The sequence below is a fragment of the Schistocerca americana genome, chromosome 2 (assembly GCF_021461395.2).
Source record: "Schistocerca americana isolate TAMUIC-IGC-003095 chromosome 2, iqSchAmer2.1, whole genome shotgun sequence".
Lineage (NCBI taxonomy): Eukaryota > Metazoa > Arthropoda > Insecta > Orthoptera > Acrididae > Schistocerca > Schistocerca americana.
Window position 1 is genome coordinate 832,583,341 of NC_060120.1, and position 19,128 is coordinate 832,602,468.

The 19,128-nt window shown below is 44.2% G+C and overlaps 1 protein-coding gene across 2 annotated transcripts in view; it reads left to right on the forward strand.

Annotated features, from left to right (window-relative positions):
• LOC124595479 (cleavage stimulation factor subunit 2 tau variant) overlaps window positions 1-19,128 on the forward strand; it is an 88,716-nt gene that overhangs the window by 28,828 nt on the left and 40,760 nt on the right. For both annotated transcript variants that reach the window (XM_047134238.1, XM_047134239.1), the window contains exon 4: window positions 5,242-5,495. In XM_047134238.1, coding sequence (XP_046990194.1) covers window positions 5,242-5,495 — 254 coding nt within the window. The remainder of the gene's footprint in view (window positions 1-5,241; window positions 5,496-19,128) is intronic.

Genomic DNA, 19,128 nt, shown 5'->3' on the forward strand with positions numbered 1-19,128 from the left:
AAACCCAGTTCTAAGCAAAGAAGGGAAAGCAGAAAGGTGGAAGGAGTATATAGAGGGTCGATACAAGGGCGATGTATTTGAGGACAATATTATGGAAATGGAAGAGAATGTAGATGAAGATGAAATGGGAGATATGATACTGCGTGAAAAGTTTGACAGAGCACTGAAAGACCTGAGTCGAAACACGGCCCCGGGAGTAGATAACATTCCATTAGAACTACTGACAGCCTTGGGAGTGCCAGTCCTGACAAAACTCTACCGTCTGTTGAGCAAGGTGTATGAGACGGGCGAAATACCCTCAGACTTCAAGAAGAATATAATAATTCCAAAGCAGGTGTGAACAGATGTGAAAATTACCGAACTATCAGTTTAATAAGTCACGGCTGCAAAATACTAATGCCAATTCTTTACAGACGAATGGAAAAACTATTTGAAGCCGACCTGGGGGAAGATCAGTTTGGATTCCGTAAAAATACTGGAACACGTGAGGCAATACTGACCCTACGACTTATCTTGGAAGCTAGACTAAGGAAAGGCAAACCTACGTTTCTAGCATTTGTAGACTTAGATAAAGCTTTTGACAATGTTGACTGGAATACTCTCTTTCAGATTCTGAAGGTGGCAGGGGTAAAATACAGGGAGCGAAAGGCTATTTACAATTTGTACAGAAACCAGATGGCAGTTATAAGAGTTGAGGGGCATGAAATGGAAGCAGTGGTTGGGAAGGGAGTGAGATAAGGTTGTAGCCTCTCCCCTATGTTATTCAATCTGTATATTGAGCAAGCATTGAAGGAAACAAAAGAAAAAATTGGAGTAGCTATTAAAATCCATAGAGAAGAAATAAAAACCTTGAGGTTCGCTGATGACATTGTGATTCTATTAGAGACAGCAAAGGACTTGGAAGAGCAGTTGAACGGAATGGATAGCGTCTTGAAAGGAGGGTATAAGATGAACATCAACAAAAGCAAAACGAGGATAATGGAATGTAGTCGAATTAAGTCGGGAGATGCTGAGGGTATTAGATTAGGAAATGAGACACTTAAAGTAGTAAAGGAGTTCTGCTATTTGGGGAGCAAAATAACTGATGATGGTCGAAGTAGAGAGGATATAAAATGTAGACTGGCAATGGCAAGGAAAGCGTTTCTGAAGAAAAGAAATTTGTTAACATCGAATATAGATTTAAGTGTCAGGAAGTCATTCTGAAAGTATTTGTATGGAGTGTAGCCATGTATGTAAGTGAAACGTGGATGATAAATAGTTTGGAAAGGAAGAGAATAGAAGCTTTCGAAATGTGGTGCTACAGAAGAATGCTGAAGATTGAATGGGTAGGTCACGTAACTAATGAGGACGTATTGAATAGGATTGGGGAGAGGAGAAGTTTGTGGCACAACTTGACTAGAAGAAGGGATCGATTGGTAGGACATGTTCTGAGGCATCAAGGGATTACCAATTTAGCATTGGAGGGCAGCGTGGAGGGTAAAAATTGTAGAGGGAGACCAAGAGATGAATACACCAAGCAGATTCAGAAGGATGTAGGTTGCAGTAGGTAATGGGAGATGAAGAAGCTTGCACAGGATAGAGTAGCATGGAGAGCTGCATCAAACCAGTCTCAGGACTGAAGACCACAACAACAACAAGACAACTCCACAAGCAGCGTTCCATCTCTGCATCTGCATGTCCAGTACTACACTTTATTGGAAACATTTTCTGGTGGCTGACACCTTCCCATTCACATTTATTGAAGATATTTGCTGATACTGATTTTCCCGTTTTTTACTCTTACATTCTCATGCTTTGTGAGCTACTCGTCTGCACTCTTAGCATTCCAGCTGATGACAGTGTTGGAAATGGTCCTCATGCCTACATCTGTGTTATTTCATTATTGAAGAAAACACCTGGTGGTTGCCACAGTCTGTAGTTGCTATATCTGTCTCTTCCAACTGTGTGGAGATCCTGATAACTGCGGCCAAATCAGAAGGGTTCTCCATCCTAATCTGCACACAGCATTTAAGTGGGGAATGCCATGCAAAAATACATAGATATCCTTATTCTTATTACTCATTCTGTGTTAGCACGTACATTTGGATGTTGATCTTTTGCATCCTACCTGAGAATGGTTCAATGGACTCGTTATTCTCACTAAAGAAGCAAGTACTGATCCGCCTCCTATTCTGCTGTCGTATTCCCTTCCCCCCTCCTCCCTCTTTGCAGGTAACTGTTCGAATGTTTGCACATCTCGTTAAGTCTCATGGTAAGTAACATATGCCTTAGCCTCTCCTATAAACCACAGATTGGTCATAAAAAGGCAAATTTCATCAGACCAACTGCCCAATGTGGCAGACATCATCGAGGAATATGCTTACGTCTTCTTGTTGCCTTGGCGAAAAAGGTGTTCTCAAATTTGGTTTTGCAGGATTGATAGGAGAATGTACACACGGTATAGTCTTAACTTCTCCAAGTTGTCCTAGTACCTAGTGCTTCTCAGCACACAGTACCTCTCCATGGCCCTTGCAACGTGCTACGTCCCCAGCTTTCTGTTAAAGTGCTTCTTGTAACCTAATGATGTGCTCCATCATAGCATCAACAGAACCCCTATTACTAGCACTTTGTGTTTCTGCTAGCATCTTACATATTCTGTTGTTGTCCATACAATAAAGAAATATACAATACAAAAGGAAATGAGCACTAGGTTCACACTACAGAGTACACGGTACACAAAAAGCTACTCAAGTCATTGTGGCATATCATAGCCCATATACATTCAGTACACTCTCATGTCAAAAGATCCCAACATTGACAAATGAAACATATGGCTAGTACAACTGTCGTACACGACAACTTGTACCTAGAAAGACTGCAAAGTGTGCACCTGACAGATGTTAAATATAGCTCCCGACAATTATCCTTAAAACTAGTCAGGTCAGGAGGTTTACTCTGCTGTACAAAAGTTCCCCTTAGATTAAAATAAACGTCCGTACAATCGACCGAGGCCAGTGAATTACATAATGAAAACAGCCAGTTACAAGGTAAACAGTCAGTTACAAAGTTAAAAACATGCTTCTTCACTCACTGCCCTGCATTGTGTGAATCATTGGCTGCAAGACGATCGCTGCTGCTGCAGGGATGACAGTAACACGAGAAACTGGTGTTGATCGTAGTAGTATCAATTGTAGTTTAGGCAACGTGAGGCCCACTTGTGGCCACCAGTTGTCGTCATGATTAGCCACCTGATACCATTGGCACGGTGCCCACTACTGATCGCCAGTTGTAGCGGTGTCGACATGAGGCCCACTTTTGACCACCAGTTGCAGCAGTCACTTCTCAGATCAGGGTTTTTAGTGGGTGTGGAGACTGAGCATGTCAGGTGGTGACGCTGAAGGTGCAGAAAGCTGAGCTTGGGGGCTGGTGTGAGTGGCTATCATACACCCTAAGCTCCTAGTGAAACAGCATCATTTGGAAACATGTTCATTCTGTGTGATTGTACAGTAGGGGGTTATCTTCTCTAGCACAATGGAGTGTGTGCTGAATTACACACTCAAGTGCAGCAAGGAATGTGAGTACAGTGCTTTGTCCAGTTGCGGCCATGGTGTAGGTCAGGACCTAACAGTGATGTACAGATAACCAGAATAGGAATCTGTAGGCATGAGCCTACTGTGGCTCACCAGTAGTTACTGTGGCCCACCCCACCACTCTCGAAGACAGTCATCCACTTTAACAGGTGCCTACAGCATACCACAGGTGGCAGATGTCATGAAAGTGGAAGTCCAGGAAAGTGGAAGTCCAGGACCCATATCAGCAACACATTGTACAGCCATGTAGGGAGTACTTGGGTGTCTCGCCCAACAGCTAGAAAGAGGTAGATTGCAGTCATTTGGTACAGCCCTTCACAATGGAAAGGCCAGGCTAGTCCTCATTTTCTATTAATTACCGGTGGTGGCCAAACAGCAGTGGGAGCTTGCAGTGGCTAAGTTCAGCTACAGCTCGCGCCGCTGTCTTGCAGGCAAAGTCTTCTCTAAGCAGCACACAAGTACAATAAATGTGTAACTCAGATTTTATCATCAGTTTTAATTTTTCAATATCACTTTTCTTTCATGTACAAGATTTTCATCAGTTTCTGACAAATTGGGATATGACTTCATGAACTGTACATTAGAGGGTGCCTTCAAGCTAAAAGTGGATTTTCTTAAAATTTAGAATTTTACCATAACTTCCATATCAATTTCTGTTGTCCATGTAGCAGGTATCAATTCAGTCTCTCTGCAAGCAAAATTTCCTAGGCAAGGTTTAGAGGGCATGCCGGTAGGTAAAGCGGTAAGAGATGCACCTGCTCAGTAATTCTCTCTTCCTCTAGATGTTGTTTGTAGGACACTACCGAGGAGAGAGATTGTCTTATCTCTGTTTCCTGCTGTGTATCGAGACTTTTATAAAGGTCGAACGACATAGGTCTCTGTTGCTGGTTTCTTCATTAAATTGTGTTGTGAGAGAGTAATTTTCCTTTGTGATCCCATAAATAGCTGAGTAGCAAGTGTCCGCTAAAGTGGTAGCATCAAGACTAATTTTTTTTATAGGTCAGCCAGTACCCAAGACATTATTTGTAGGTCTCTAAACTGCAATAATTCATTCTCTGGGTACAATTATTCCCACTGTAAACTGCCCACCTCCTCAGTTTATTCCTCTAGTCATGCAATTTTCTTCATACACAGATTCACATTTTGTGGGGTGTTACTCTCCATAACACACAGGTGGTCTTGAACCTTGCATCTTCAGAGAGAAAAGTTTTGCATGTCTCCTCATGTTCCAGGAGTTGTGAAGGCCAGTGTCAGAACACTCCAAAATTCTCCGCTGCATATTATTATTACTATTACTATTACTGTTTCTCCAAGGAATACCAAGAACCGGAAGACAGCTGATGAGAACTGACTTTGCTTTGATTTTAGCTCTGATATTCTCAATTTATTTTCATAACTTTCCCCTTTAATTTTCTTTTAGTTTAAATATTTCTTGCATTTCTTTCACAATATGTAATCATGCCTATAATTTGCTATTAATTAAAAAAAAACATTCTGGTCTAATCCCTGTCATACTCAATTTTTGTTTCATTAGAAGTACATTTCTGTTTTTGCTGTTACCACTACCACCACCATTACTACTACCTCCACTAATACTCTTAGTCCTACTCCTAGTCCTACTGCCACCACCACTGCTGCTGCTTATTGGAGTAACAAACTATTGGTTTGTCAGGTCTGTTACAGGGCCCTGTTGTGGAGAATCCATATGGAGAAGCAGTACAGTCAGATAAGGCCCCTGAGGCAATAAGCAAAGCTGTTGCATCTTTACCACCAGAGCAAATGTTTGAACTGATGAAACAGATGAAACTTTGTGTTCAGAATAATCCAACAGAGGCTCGCGCAATGCTGTTACAGAATCCACAACTAGCTTACGCTCTTCTCCAAGCCCAAGTGGTGATGCGCATTCTGGATCCTCACACAGCAGTTGTGAGTAAACTGTGTTTTGTTTTGTGCAAGTTACTTTATGATTACTGATTTTACTTACTCTGATGCATTTTCCTTCATCTTTGCCTTCCTTCCTCCTGATGCGTGGTGTAGCCCTATTAGTGCCTGCACCCCAAGTTTTTCAGTGTTCCACTAACAATCCTTCCTGTGTGCTTAGAGTAATATTGGAGTAATACTGTCTAGTTTTGTATGTGTCTACCAGCAGCACTGGGGCTGCATCTCCTGAAGGTAAGTACTAATCAGCTCGTCTTCTCTTTGTGGATTTAACTTTTTTTTGAAAAAGGAATATTGTGTTTTGCACAGTAAAATTAATCAATCAGTAATATAAATGTATAAATGACGCCAACAGATAATGTGATGATTACCTATTAATTCTAAATACTTTAATGATCAAATCATAAAAATACTAACTGTGCTAAGTAGAATTGTCTAACTTATCAATAGTATGATACATCAAAGTGGAAGCAAAAATTAATAACAGTACCTAGTCAAAACAGAATCTGCTTGAGCAGGCCTGAGGAATGCACAATCAGTAGCTTTTTAACTTTTTTAATTCATAAACTCGGTGCCGAATACAGGAAATTGGGATAAGAAAATGTAAAATACAAGCACACAGTACAAAAAATTAGTCACCCTCAGAAAACATAATCCTAATACTATGTAACACCACCCCTAGCGTTGATAATGACATCAGTTAAGCAGAAAATTGTGTCCAAGTTGTTTCAGGTATGCCATATGTAGCTGATACCACTAATTGAGTATTACATCCTGTAGAGCAACACAGTTGTGGGAATGTTGATTGCAATGTTTTATTCCCTCTCCTAAAAAGTCCAGCCATTTTCTAAGGAATTATGGTGGGATGATTTATTAGCAGGTCAGTTGAAATACTATATGGTGCCTGAATGGTCATAAAACCAGAAATGCATACCTACAGTCGTGTAAACAGTTTACTCTCAATTTGGAAGATGAGAGTGCCCACAGCATACTCATCATGAAGATGTAGAAGAAAGAGCAACAATTGGCCACTGAAAATGTTCACAGTAACCTAAATGAGTGGGCCCAAGTCGTGGTATGAAAAGCACCACCAAAGCATCAGGAAACCACCTCCAGCCTGAAGTACACTCTCCAAAGCCTGCAAGTTTAGCATCTCTTTGGAGCATCAGTACTCTTGTGGTTTTGCAATGTTTTGAAAATAAGCCGAATTTCCACTCGATCTCATCTCACTACAGGCCTCCAGTCAGCTACTGTCCTGGCTTTGTGTTGTATGCTTGTCAAAGATGTGTATCTTTACATGCCACTGTAAGCAATAGCCTCCTGTGAGGTATGTGACTTGAGATGTCCATTTCATGCAGTTCCATTTGCAATATTTTCTTTGGAAACTGCTCGAGATGGACATGCATTTACTGACAGTAGAATTCCTATTGGATTGTCATTGACAAGTCCTGACACTCAGCACTGGTCCCTGTTGGTTAGGATGTACAAGGAGGTCAGAAATTCCCTTTACAAACTTCATACTGCATACTTCATCTTCCTACCAAACATATTGGACCCATTCTTGAAATCTGTGCCATTGAATGACTGTCAGGAAATGTGCTTTCAGCATGATGGACCACCTCATTTCTCTTGCGCTGCTCGGAGACTCTTGTGCTGTTCGGAGACATCTCAACAAATGGTACTGTGGAAGATGGATAGGCCTTGATGGTCCAGCTGCGTGGCTGCCACAGTTGCCAGATTTAACTCCTGTGGACTACTTCTTGTAGGGTCCTATGCAATGTTACTGAGCAAATTCCTTACAACTGAGTGGCACACACATACCACTTCACCACCTTAGTTCACATCAGTGGTGGATGGTTAAATAACTGCCCACTGCTAGTTGTACACCATCTACAGTTCTCCAAACTGACTATTGTGCTTTTATAATGGAATGACTAACATTATGTCTGGGGAGGTGCTTAAGGAAGGAAAAGATGCTCTAAATCCTTTAACTGGTGAGACTAAAGGATTAATGTTATTTTAAATGAATTTCAAACAATGGACAGTCTGAGATGCAATAACAATGAAGTTAGGGTGGAGTGTAAGAGACAGTTATCTATTGGAGACCATTTCCTGTTGCAAGAAGGATCAAATTCCAAGAGTTAACTGTCTACACCACTATGATTTGGTGAACCTGTTGTTAGTTTTAAATGATGTGTTTAAATTAACTGGCTGTTAATGATAGCTTTACTTTTTTATTCATATTTTATATGTCTGTTTGAGTAATAGGACAGAATGAAGCAGACTGTGGTTGTGAGACAGGAGACAGTGACAGAGGCACAAAGAGATAATGACAAGGAGTAGGGCTGAATGAATGAGTGAGTGAGAATAGACAAGTAGGATTGAATGGGTTGAGTGACTTACAGCGAGCATGGAGTATGTTAAAAATAGCATGACGAAGTTTGTGTGCCAAAATATTTGGGAAATTTTTTAAAGGTGCTGAGGAAGGCAGGCTGAAACAGCTGGTACCCCACTTTTCAGTCAGTCCTTCAAACTGGAGCATATTCACTTTTTTTGTGCTCCAGTAGGAGCATTTTTCCTCTGGCACCCATATGATGCTGTGGGTAGGAGGTGCAACACTCTTCATTTCTAGAGACCCATCATCAAATGAAAGTGTTCTCTTACTTGTTGACCAAATCATATCCACAATAACAAAGAATTAGACGAAAAATTGGGACACACACACACACACACACACACACACACACACACACACACACACACACACACACACGTCATTTGCAGCAATGTTGGCTTTGTCGATCTTGAATACCTTATTTCCCCTTGGATAGGACCTGACTGGTTTCACGTGTCAAACATGACAGTGCAACTCTTAAAAAGTGGAAAGAAGTATCAACAAAATTACTGGACCACTTAGTAAATATTCCACCACATTTCACATTTGATGACTGCTTAGCATCAGCTGAATTAAATTTTGACCAATACATGTTGACAGTTAGAGCTACACTAAAAACCCAAAATATATTTACAGAGATGTCATGGCTAATTCATTGTGCAAAAAAAGTGGTGGAATAACAACAGGCTAATATAGATTGTCAATTTATAATTTATCCAATTGCCTGTCCTGCTTATATTGTTGATTATATTTTTATAAAGCCAAACGAGGTAAGTCAAATTTACTAAGAGCAGCAGTAGAAGAGGCCAAAAGTGGACACAGTAGCATAAGCCCTGTCTCTCAGGCCATGTTATAAACTTCTGAAAGCGAAGTTCTTGTGAACAAAGGGCACCCCAAGGAGCGAGTGGATAATTTAAAATTGTTAGTAGATTTGCAGTCCATTTAATCATCCACCAACATATTTACAAAAAAATTACTGGATCTTGTCCAAAATCAGCTATGCGACAACACATTTGATATAGTGGGTTTAGCTTATTTTGCTTCTTATTATGCATGATCAAATGAAATCTCATGTGCAACTAAATATGAAAACACTGACAATGAATGCGTTGGAATATGGATCAGGCTGTTAAATAATGATGGTTACTTGCAGCAAAGGAGGCGGTCCGGGATGCTATGTTTCCATACAATGGAGTACAATATCCTAACAATTATGCAGAGACCAGCTGACATTATACACAAACTGGAAGGATGAAATTTCTGAATTAGTCAGTGATAATATAAATCTTGAAGAGAAGTTTATCAAACTTAGTGATGAAATCTGTTCAGTCTCTTCAATTCAGTCACTTGGGGGCTCCAGATAAGTTCGAAGTACTGGTTATGTGCATTTCATAGTGTAGACAAAGATGATGCTGGTAATGTAGCAAAAGAAAAAGCTTGTCCTTTAGATGATTATGAATTGGAGACCCAAGCGGGATATTCAGATCATTGTCTGCAGTTACCTGGATAAGAAGCAAAGTTAGTAACATGAGTGATGATGTACTGAGTTTAGTTAGAATTTTGTATCACATGAAGGACACATTGTACTTCAAGAATCACCACCGCGATTTTGTTATTTTGTTAGTGGTGGAGCTGGTACAGGCAGAAGTTTATAAATTAGGGATTTGTATCAATATTTGATGCTTATTGTTAATAGCAATCTGGCTATAAATCCTGACAATGCTAAAATTTTGCTTTGTGCATACACGGAAAAAGCCCCTTTTGGAGTTGGTGGTCAAATTGTACACAGTTCAACAGGACATCTCGTGCCCCAGTGTGGCCAAACAGTGGGTTGCCAGCAAGCACGACAAACACATTAGCCTGTAAATTTGCAGAAGTAGGATTAATTATTTTGGATGAAATGTCCATGCCAGTAGTAGTACTCTGAGCCAAATTAATATAAGATTACAGCAAATATTTCACACAAATACACCATTTGATGGTATATCTTTATCATTTGTGTTGATGACTCCATACAGGAGACTACTTGGTTTTTCAGCCAAATACCTGTCGAAATCCATTAGCGCCATTAGCTGGCAATCAGTTGTGGAGACCTTTTCATTGCTTTACTATGACAAAAATTATGTGGCAAAGAGATGGTCTGGCATTTGCAGTAGCCTTAAACAACAAGGCTGTCAGTTGGATGACTTCTGTTGTTACACAATTATTAAATTCTTGATGTTACGATATGAATACTCTGCCTTCTGAAGCTCATGTAGCAGTACACTTCCGACCAACAATGAAGTAGGCAGATACAACAATCAAATATTGTGTCGAATGGACACTGAAGGGTGCTTGGTTAAAGCCATTGATGTGGTTTCAGGAGGCTGAAATCCACAAGCTGCTGGAAAAATCCTGCGATCTGTAAGTCCTTTAGCTACAGTGCAGACCTATGGTCTTCCTAAGAACTTGTTTTTATGAGTGGGTGCACGTTATATTATAAATGTGACTACTGACACTAGGGACAGCACCGTGGGAATATTGGAGGCTATAGATTGCTGCCTACACAAAGAGACGAGTGAAAAGTGCCCATCACTTATTCGGCTACTGTTCGATAAAAGTATGGGAATAATATGTCAAATATCTTCTTGGAAACATCAACAGTTTCTCAAATCATATATTGGGTGCTATTAAAAGCTGTCATACTGTCAAAAGATGGAAATCTTGAAATCTGATAGTTCACCATACTCAGTTTCCGTGGTACCAGCAGAAGGTGCAACAATTCACAAGTCCCAAGGTGCAGCCTTAGAAAAAGTTGTGGTTTATATTTCTAAAAACATAAAAATGTTGGTGTTGTGTGTAGCTTCTTCTAGAGCCATGTCATTGTTGAGACTTTTTTTTTTAATAGTCCATCTGAAATCTCAGAATTGATTGCTGTGATTGTGAAAAAGGAAAGACTGGAGCAAAACAAACAAATATCACATTTTCAATTTTTCCAAGCATATGAAAATAACTTTGTTCAAATTGTGTTCCAAAACTTACAATCATTACAAGCATTAGCCAGACATCATTACAGAACCTATCATTCCTTCTTCTCATGCTGCACCATGTGTTGAAACACAGGGATGTCGTAGAGACACTTTTAAAAATGATGCTTTTGATGAGATATGCAGAGTAGACAGTCCGGCAGTAGCTAATGCAAATTCAGGTTGGTGATCTGTTGCATATGTGCATCACAATCTTATAAATGCTGTGACAGATGGATCACATAAACAGTAATGCTTAAATAATCGAGGTGCAGCAAACAGCCATTTTGACTGTGTACATTTCGAAATGTTAGAGGTCCAGTTGATTGCTGTTTTAGGTTGTTATAGCATGCATAGACACCACAATATATGATAACAGTGGCAATAATTATATTTCTTAACTGATTGTTGTAGGAGACTTCGACATAGACCAATCCCCAAAATGCAGTTGTACTATATTTCTCCTCCAAAGGCATATTACCATTAATAAACCAACGCACTGCAAGAGCTAATATAATTATTGAAAATGTTTTTTCCAGCTTTGGATACAGTATGGTACTATTCATTCTTTTGTCAGTCATCACTCACAAATCTCATTCATATTTAACACTTAAGTAATCATTTTAATTTAATTTTAGATTTTCATCCAAACTACTAAATCCATGTTTGACTGCAGTCTCACTTGACTGGGTGAAGATAACCCCGAAGATCTTGTAAATACCTAATCACTCTCACAATACAGATACGACTGTTGCAGTTCACATTTCAGGGACTTATTTTTTGGGGGGAAATATTTATTAGTGAAATATCTACTTCTAGTTTCCATGGAAATTTAAGTCCTTGGACTAAATTTCAAAATTCTATGTGGTTTGAAGTGAAGTATCAAACGTCAGTATCTATTAGTGAATTTCTATTGTAATTTAAAAACTTAAGTTATGCCTGGGCACGTAAGGTCACCGATCTTTAAACTTTGATTCAGCTGACTTGAACATTATTCAGTAACAAATTTTTAAAAAGTTTAAGAAATTTGTGTTGCTAATTGGCAAAGCATTATAATGTGACTCCAGAATCAATCAAATAAGTGAAACTTACAATATCAAATGTGAAATTACACAAAATATTAATTAAAATCGAACCATTCTTGAAAGTATTGGAATTCCCGGGACCAGTATCTTGCCAGAATCTGTATCGATAACAGGCAAAAATCATTGAGAGAATTGTGATGAAAAATAACAGAAAAACAGCTGCAAAAGTGACTACAGAACTGAATGTCACACTCGTGAAGCGTGTCAGCACTAAAACAACACAAAGGGAGCTGCATGTGCAGGGAACTGCAGGAAAAGCTGAAATTCCAGTGATGCAAATTCCCATCACAGGAAAGCATGGCGTTGAAGGCATAAAATGTGGAATATGGAGTGTTGGAAAAATGTCTTTTCCCCCCTGCGGGTTCGGGGGTTAGAATAGGCCCGCGGTATCCCTGCCTGTCGTAAGAGGCGACTAAAAGGAGTCTCAAACATTTCGGCCTTAATGTGATGGTCCCCTAAGGGGTTTGACCACTAGATTTCAAAATTTTCTGTTAGTGCGTACCATTTGGGGAAGGACGCCTTACGTGGTGCATTCTATATCCATCTTGCCCTAAGATCTGGCACAACCGTTAGTGTCATGGAGTTGGCCTTCCACCGAGCTTCCGGCCATATCAGCTGCTGTGTGTTCCGGGTAGCATATATGCCCTCCATTCTGAACTTCCATCTTTGCCCTCCTGACACATATGGATATTAGACACCCGACATCCAGCACGGTAGCCAGTCCGTTGTGGTGGGGTCGTCATGTACCCTCTTGGTGGTAGCCCCCTGACTACACAGGGATCACACTGCTGATGCCTGAGCTGCTACCTCCCCACGTATGCCGAGGAATAGATGCCTATCCCTCTGGGGCATCGGGACTCCCGGCAAAGGCCATCCTCCCAGGTGGTCTTTGCTGCGGATGGGTGGCACCCGTGGGGAGAGCCCCTGGTCGGAGTGGGTGGCATTAGGGCGGATGACCCGCAATGAAGCGTGGTACATCATCTCTCGCTGGTGGGCCTCCACCAGCAGTCTCTAAGCGATCGAGGTCTAACCTCAACGGCAAGCAATCCAATCCAAGATCATTTCCCTCCCTGGCCACTCCATGGGAGGAACGCATGGCTCAAGACAGCAATGGCGATTATTCACCCCGGTACCTTGTCTGTACACGGGTCGATGGTGAATCTTTTATGCCAACCAAGCCCCAGTTTTTTGTGGAGTATTTAGAGGACAAGTTCGGGGAGGTGGAGGGCTTGTCCAAAATGCGCTATGGGTCAGTACTCTTCAAAACAGCATCCTCTGCCCAGTCACGGAGGTTGCTCGCTTGCGACAAGTTGGGGGTTGTTTCCGTCACCATCACGCCCCATAAGAGTCTCAACATGGTCCAGGGTATTATATTCCATAGGGATGTTCTTCTGCAGTCCGACGATGAACTACGCGCCAACCTCGAACGACGAGGTGTTCACTTTGTCCGGCGCGTCCATCGGGGTCCGAGGGATAATCAGGTAGCCACTGGTGCCTTCATCTTGGCCTTCGAGGGTGATGTCTTACCCGAAAAGGTTAAGGTGATGGTTTACCGCTGCGATGTGAAGCCATATATCCCTCCTCCGATGCAGTGTTTTAAATGCTGGAAGTTCGGGCACATGTCATCCCGCTGTACTTCCAGCAACACATGTCGAGATTGTGGACGTCCTTCGCATCCCAATACTCCATGTGCTCCGCCTCCCATCTGTGTTAACTGCAGAGAACACCATTCCCCCTGCTCGCCAGATTGTAGGATATTTCATAAAGAACGAAAGATAATGGAATATAAGACCCTGGACCGCTTGACCCACACCGAGGCTGAATGAAAGTATGAGAGGCTCCATCCTGTGGCAATGACGTCGACATACGTCGTTACTGCAACAAAGGTTCTCCCATCGTCACATATCAGCTCTAAGATCGGTCAGAATCCACCGGCCCCCTTGGTTGTGGGGGGCACTTCATTCCCTGTTGCTCCTGCTCCATCTACTTCAGGAGCAACACCACCCCAACCATCGAGGACATCTGTTCCCCCTTCCCAGCCGGAGAAGAGTAAGACTTCTTCGGCTACTCTCGCCAGGAAGGGGCCCTTGGGGACCTCCCTTCGCAAGTTCCGACTAGCGGAAAAGCAGACACCTGCAAGTGGCTGAAATAACCGCCAGTCCCTGGTCGTAGGGCCTCACGGTCATCATCCATCCCTGAGACTGACCCAGTGAAACCCTCCAAGTCTGAACAACTGAAGGCACAGCGAGAGAAACAGAAGAAGAAGAAGAAAGTCCCCAAGACTAACAACATTGCGGTGGCACCTGTCCCACCGCTTCCTACAAGCTCTGTGTCTGAGGATGAGGTGGAGATTCTGGCATCCGCTGAGGACCTCGATCTCGCCGGTCCCTCAGCTACCGTGGATAGCACTAGCACAGGTGCTCAATCGGAGGCAGCAGGTGACCCAGCGGCGTAACTGCCTTCCCAGTCTCGTCACGCCTTTCTCAGACACAGACAATGCCATCCTCCAGTGGAACTGCAGCGGTTTCTTCCACCATCTAGCTGAGCTCCGCCAACTTATCAGCCTTCACCCTTTCTGCTGCATTGCTCTTCAGGAAACTTGGTTTCCAGCAATGTGAACCCCCGCCCTCCGTGGCTATCGGGGTTATTATAAGAACTGGGCAGCTTATGAAAGGGTGTCTGGTGGCGTCTGCATCTATGTCCTTAACTCTCTTCACAGCGAGTCTGTCCCTCTACAAACGGCTTTAGAGACTGTCACTGTTTGGGTGTGGACGCCACAGGCTGTTACCGTCTGCAGCCTTTACCTGCCACCGGATGGTGATGTCATGCAGAATGTCCTGGCTGCGCTGATAGCCCAATTGCCACCACCTTTCTTGTTACTGGGCGACTTCAACGCCCATAACCCTCTGTGGGATGGGTCGGTGGCGACAGGTCGAGGCCCCACGATTGAGCATTTCTTGGCACAGCTCGATCTTTCGCTTTTAAATGATGGTTCCTTCACACACTTCAGCGTGGCGCATGGCACGTACTCTGCCATCGACCTTTCGATCTGCAGCCCTAGCCTCTTACGGTCTGTCCAATGGAGAGTGCATGACGACCTGTGTGGTAGTGACCACTTTCCGATCTTTCTGTCACTGCCACAGCGACACTCTTCTGTGCGCCCTAGCAGATGGGCTATGAATAAGGCTGACTGGGATTTGTTCTCCTCCACTGCCACTATTGAGCCTCTCTCTAATGATGACATTGAGGCGGTGGTTCAATCGGTCACCACCGGCATCGTTACTGCCGCCGAATCTGCCATTCCCCGTTCTTCTGGGTCCCCTCGGCGGCGGACTGTGCCTTGGTGGTCGCCTGAGATCGCTGAAGCGATTAAAGATCGCTGGCGGGCGCTCTAGTGTCACAAGCGGCGTCCCTCCATAGACCACCTTATCGCCTTCAAACGGCTGCGTGCGCGAGCCCACCTCCTTATCCGCCAAAGCAAGCAGGAGTGCTGGGAGCGTTATGTGTCCACCATTGGCCTCCATGTCACTCCATCGCAGGTCTGGGCCAAGATTTGACGTGTCTACGGCTATCGGACCCCTGTCGGCGTCCCTGCGCTCTCACTGAATGGAGCAGTTTGTACTGACTCCGACGTCATTGAAAACTGCTTGGCAGAGCATTTTGCTATGAGTTCCGCTTCTGCGAATTACCCCCTGGCCTTCCGCTCCATTAAAGAGCAGATGGAACGTCGGAGCCTTTCGTTTCGTACCCACCATCCAGAATCGTACAATGTTCCATTCAGTGAGTGGGAATTTCGCAGTGCCCTAGCCGCTTGCCCTGATACCGTTCCTGGGCCAGATGGCATCCACTGTCAGATGCTGAAACGCCTTTGAGTGGACTGCCAGCGATGGCTCCTCGACCTTTACAACCGTATTTGGGTCGAGGGTGAGTTTCTGTCGCAATGGCGGGAAGGTATTGTTATCCCCATTCTGAAACCAGGCAAGAACCCTTTGGAAGTGGACAGCTACCATCCCATTAGCCTCACCAACATTCTTTGCAAGTTGCTTGAACAGATGGTGAGCCGGCGGTTGAACTGGGTACTGCAGTCTCGGGGCCTTCTGGCTCCGTCTCAGGGTGGGTTCCGTAAAGGCCGCTCTGCCGCCGTCAATCATGTGAGCCTGGATTCGGCCATCCGTACTGCCTTTGCCCGCCATCAGCACCTGGTCACTGTCTTTTTCGACATGCGGAAGGCGTACGATACGACATGGCGTCATCACATCCTTTCTACGCTTCATGGATGGGGTCTTCGGGGCCCTCTGCCGATCTTTATCCACAATTTTCTGTCGTGTCGCACCTTCCGCATGCAAGTCGCGGCCTCCCATAGTTCCTCCCGAGTCCAGGAGAACGGGGTACCACAGGGATCTGTCCTCAGTGTCTGCCTGTTCTTAATTACGATAAACAGTCTCGCTGCAGCGGTGTGAAATTCTGTCTCCGCTTCCCTTTATGCTGACGACTTCTGCCTTTACTATAGCTCTATTGGCATTGCAGCCGCTCAACGTCAGCTTCAGGGCACTATCCGCAAGGTGCAGTCTTGGGCTGTAGTGCATGGCTTTCAGTTTTCGGCTGGCAAGACCCGCATTATGCATTTCTACCGGCGACGCACTGTTCACCCGGAGCCGCGGCTTTATCTTGATGGCAAACTTCTTGCTGTGGTGGAGTCACATAGGTGTGGCGCCGACCGATCTACTCTCCTACGGCTCTACCAGGCGTTAATCCGTTAATCCAGTCTCGTCTGGATTATGGGAGCCTGGCTTATGGCTCAGCATCCCCAACTATGCTGCGGGTGCTGGACCCATTCCTCCACAGCGGGATACGACTTGCCACTGGTGCTTTCCGGACCAGCCCAGTGGACAGCATACTTGTGGGGGCGGGTGTCCCTCCACTGCGGTTACGGCGCCAACGTTTGCTGGCCGCTTATGCTGACCATGTTTTCAGCTTGCCCAGGCATCCTAACTATCGTCTACTATTCCCACAGTCGCACGTCCATCTTCCGGAACGTCGGCCCAGGTCTGGATGTACGATTGCGGTCCGCGTCATAGAGCTTCTCTCCGCACTTGGGGGTTCACCATTTCCGCCTCCTTTCTGGGCACCTCTGCGTACACCCCCGTGGTGTGTGCCTCGCCCTTGCCTTCAGCTGGAATTGTCACAGGGCCCGAAGGACTCAGTCCCTCCGGAGGCCTTCCGCCACCGCTTTCTTTCCATCCTCGCAACGTATCAGGGCTCTGGCATTGTTTACACTGACGGCTCGATGGTTGCTGGTCGTGTAGGTTATGCGCTAACTATAGGGGACCATGCCGAACAATGTTCATTGCCGGCTGGCTGCAGCATTTACACTGCTGAGCTGGTCGCCATCTTTCGTGCCCTAGAGTATATCCGCTCCTGCTCAGATGAGTCCTTCGCAATCTGTAGCGATTCCCTGAGCGGTTTACGAGCTCTCGACCAGTGTTTCCCTCATTCTCGTCTGGTGATGGCTATCCAGGAGTCCCTGCATACTCTAGCCCGTTGCGGCTGCTCTGTGGTCTTTGTGTGGACCCCCGGTCATGTCGGTATCCCGGGCAATGAACATGTTGACCGCCTGGCCAAACAGGCCACCAGTGAACCCATCCTGGACATTGGCCTCCCGGAGACTTATTTGCGAGCAGTCTTCCGCTGCAACATTTTCGCGCTATGGGACGCTGATGGCGCGGTATGACCACCCCCAACAAACTCCGTGCCGTCAAGGAGACAACGACTGTGTGGCGGTCATCCCTGCGAGCCACCCGCAGGGACTCAGTAGTCCTTTGCCTGCTCCGCATTGGCCACACCCGCTTGACACAAGGCTTTCTACTGTGGCATGAGGACCCACCTCTATGTCGATGTGGGTCGGCGTTGACGGTGGTCCACATTTTGTTGGACTGCCCACTTTTAACCATGCTCAGGCAGACATTTGGGCTGCCTGATACGCTCCCTGCCCTTTTAACTGATGACAATTCTATGTCTAGCTTAGTTTTACGTTTTATTCAAGCAGGGGGTTTTTATCATTTAATCTGAGTGTTTGTTTTTAATGTTGATTCTGGCTTTTGGCCTCCGATTTTAAACTGAGTTTTTAATGTGTTCTCGGTGGTTGGCTTTTCCTTTTTTTTCTCTATGGTTGGCCAACCACCGTCACACTCAGTGTGATTTTCATTTGTTTTGTCTGATCTCTGTCAGGGTATTTCTTGTCCTGTGTCGTCTGCCGTCTTTCCTGTTATTCGTTTTTTTTATTCTCTGTGGGTTGTTTTAGTTTCTTTTTTTTAAAGGGTCCGATGACTGTAGCAGTCTGGTCCCTTTAATCCCACAAACCAACCAATCAAAAATGTCTTTTGGTTGGATGAGTCTTGTATCACACAATTTCCAACTTCTTACGAAGTTCGTCCCAAAAATGAAGCATGGTGGGAGTTCAGTGATGATTTGGGCAGACGTATTATGGTATTCAATGGGCCCTGTTGTCGCTCTGCAAGGTAACATTATTGTCATGGATTGTGTGACCATTTTGGATGATCACATCCATCCTATGGTACAGTATTTGTTCCCCAATGATGGTGTCGTCTTCTAAGATGACAGGGCCCCAGTTCACGCAGCTCACATCATCCAGGACTAGTTTTGTGAGTACGAGGGTGAATTGTCACATCTCCTAATCACAGTCTTCAGATCTCAATATAATTGACTCTTTGCAGTTTATTTTGCAGAGAAAGCTGCACGATTGCTAGCCATCTCCATCATTATTACCTGTATGTGCCATTATTTTGGAGAAAGAATGGTGTAGGATTCTCTTGAAAACCACATAGGACCTGTGCCTATCTGTTCTGAGATGACTGGAAGCTCTTTTGAATGACAACGGTTTTCCTACATCATATAAGGAATGGTAATATATTGTATTGCTGGTGTTCCAAAATTTTTGTCCATCCCTGAGTGTGTGTGTGTGTGTGTGTGTGTGTGTGTATGTGTGTGTGTGTAATGCGCATGCAGGGGAGGAAACGGTACTGTGACACACCATTGTTCTATCTGTGTTCACTGTCAATATGACTAACAGAATCAAATTATTTAGTTTTTGTTGGAGACCTGCTGTAAATTTATGT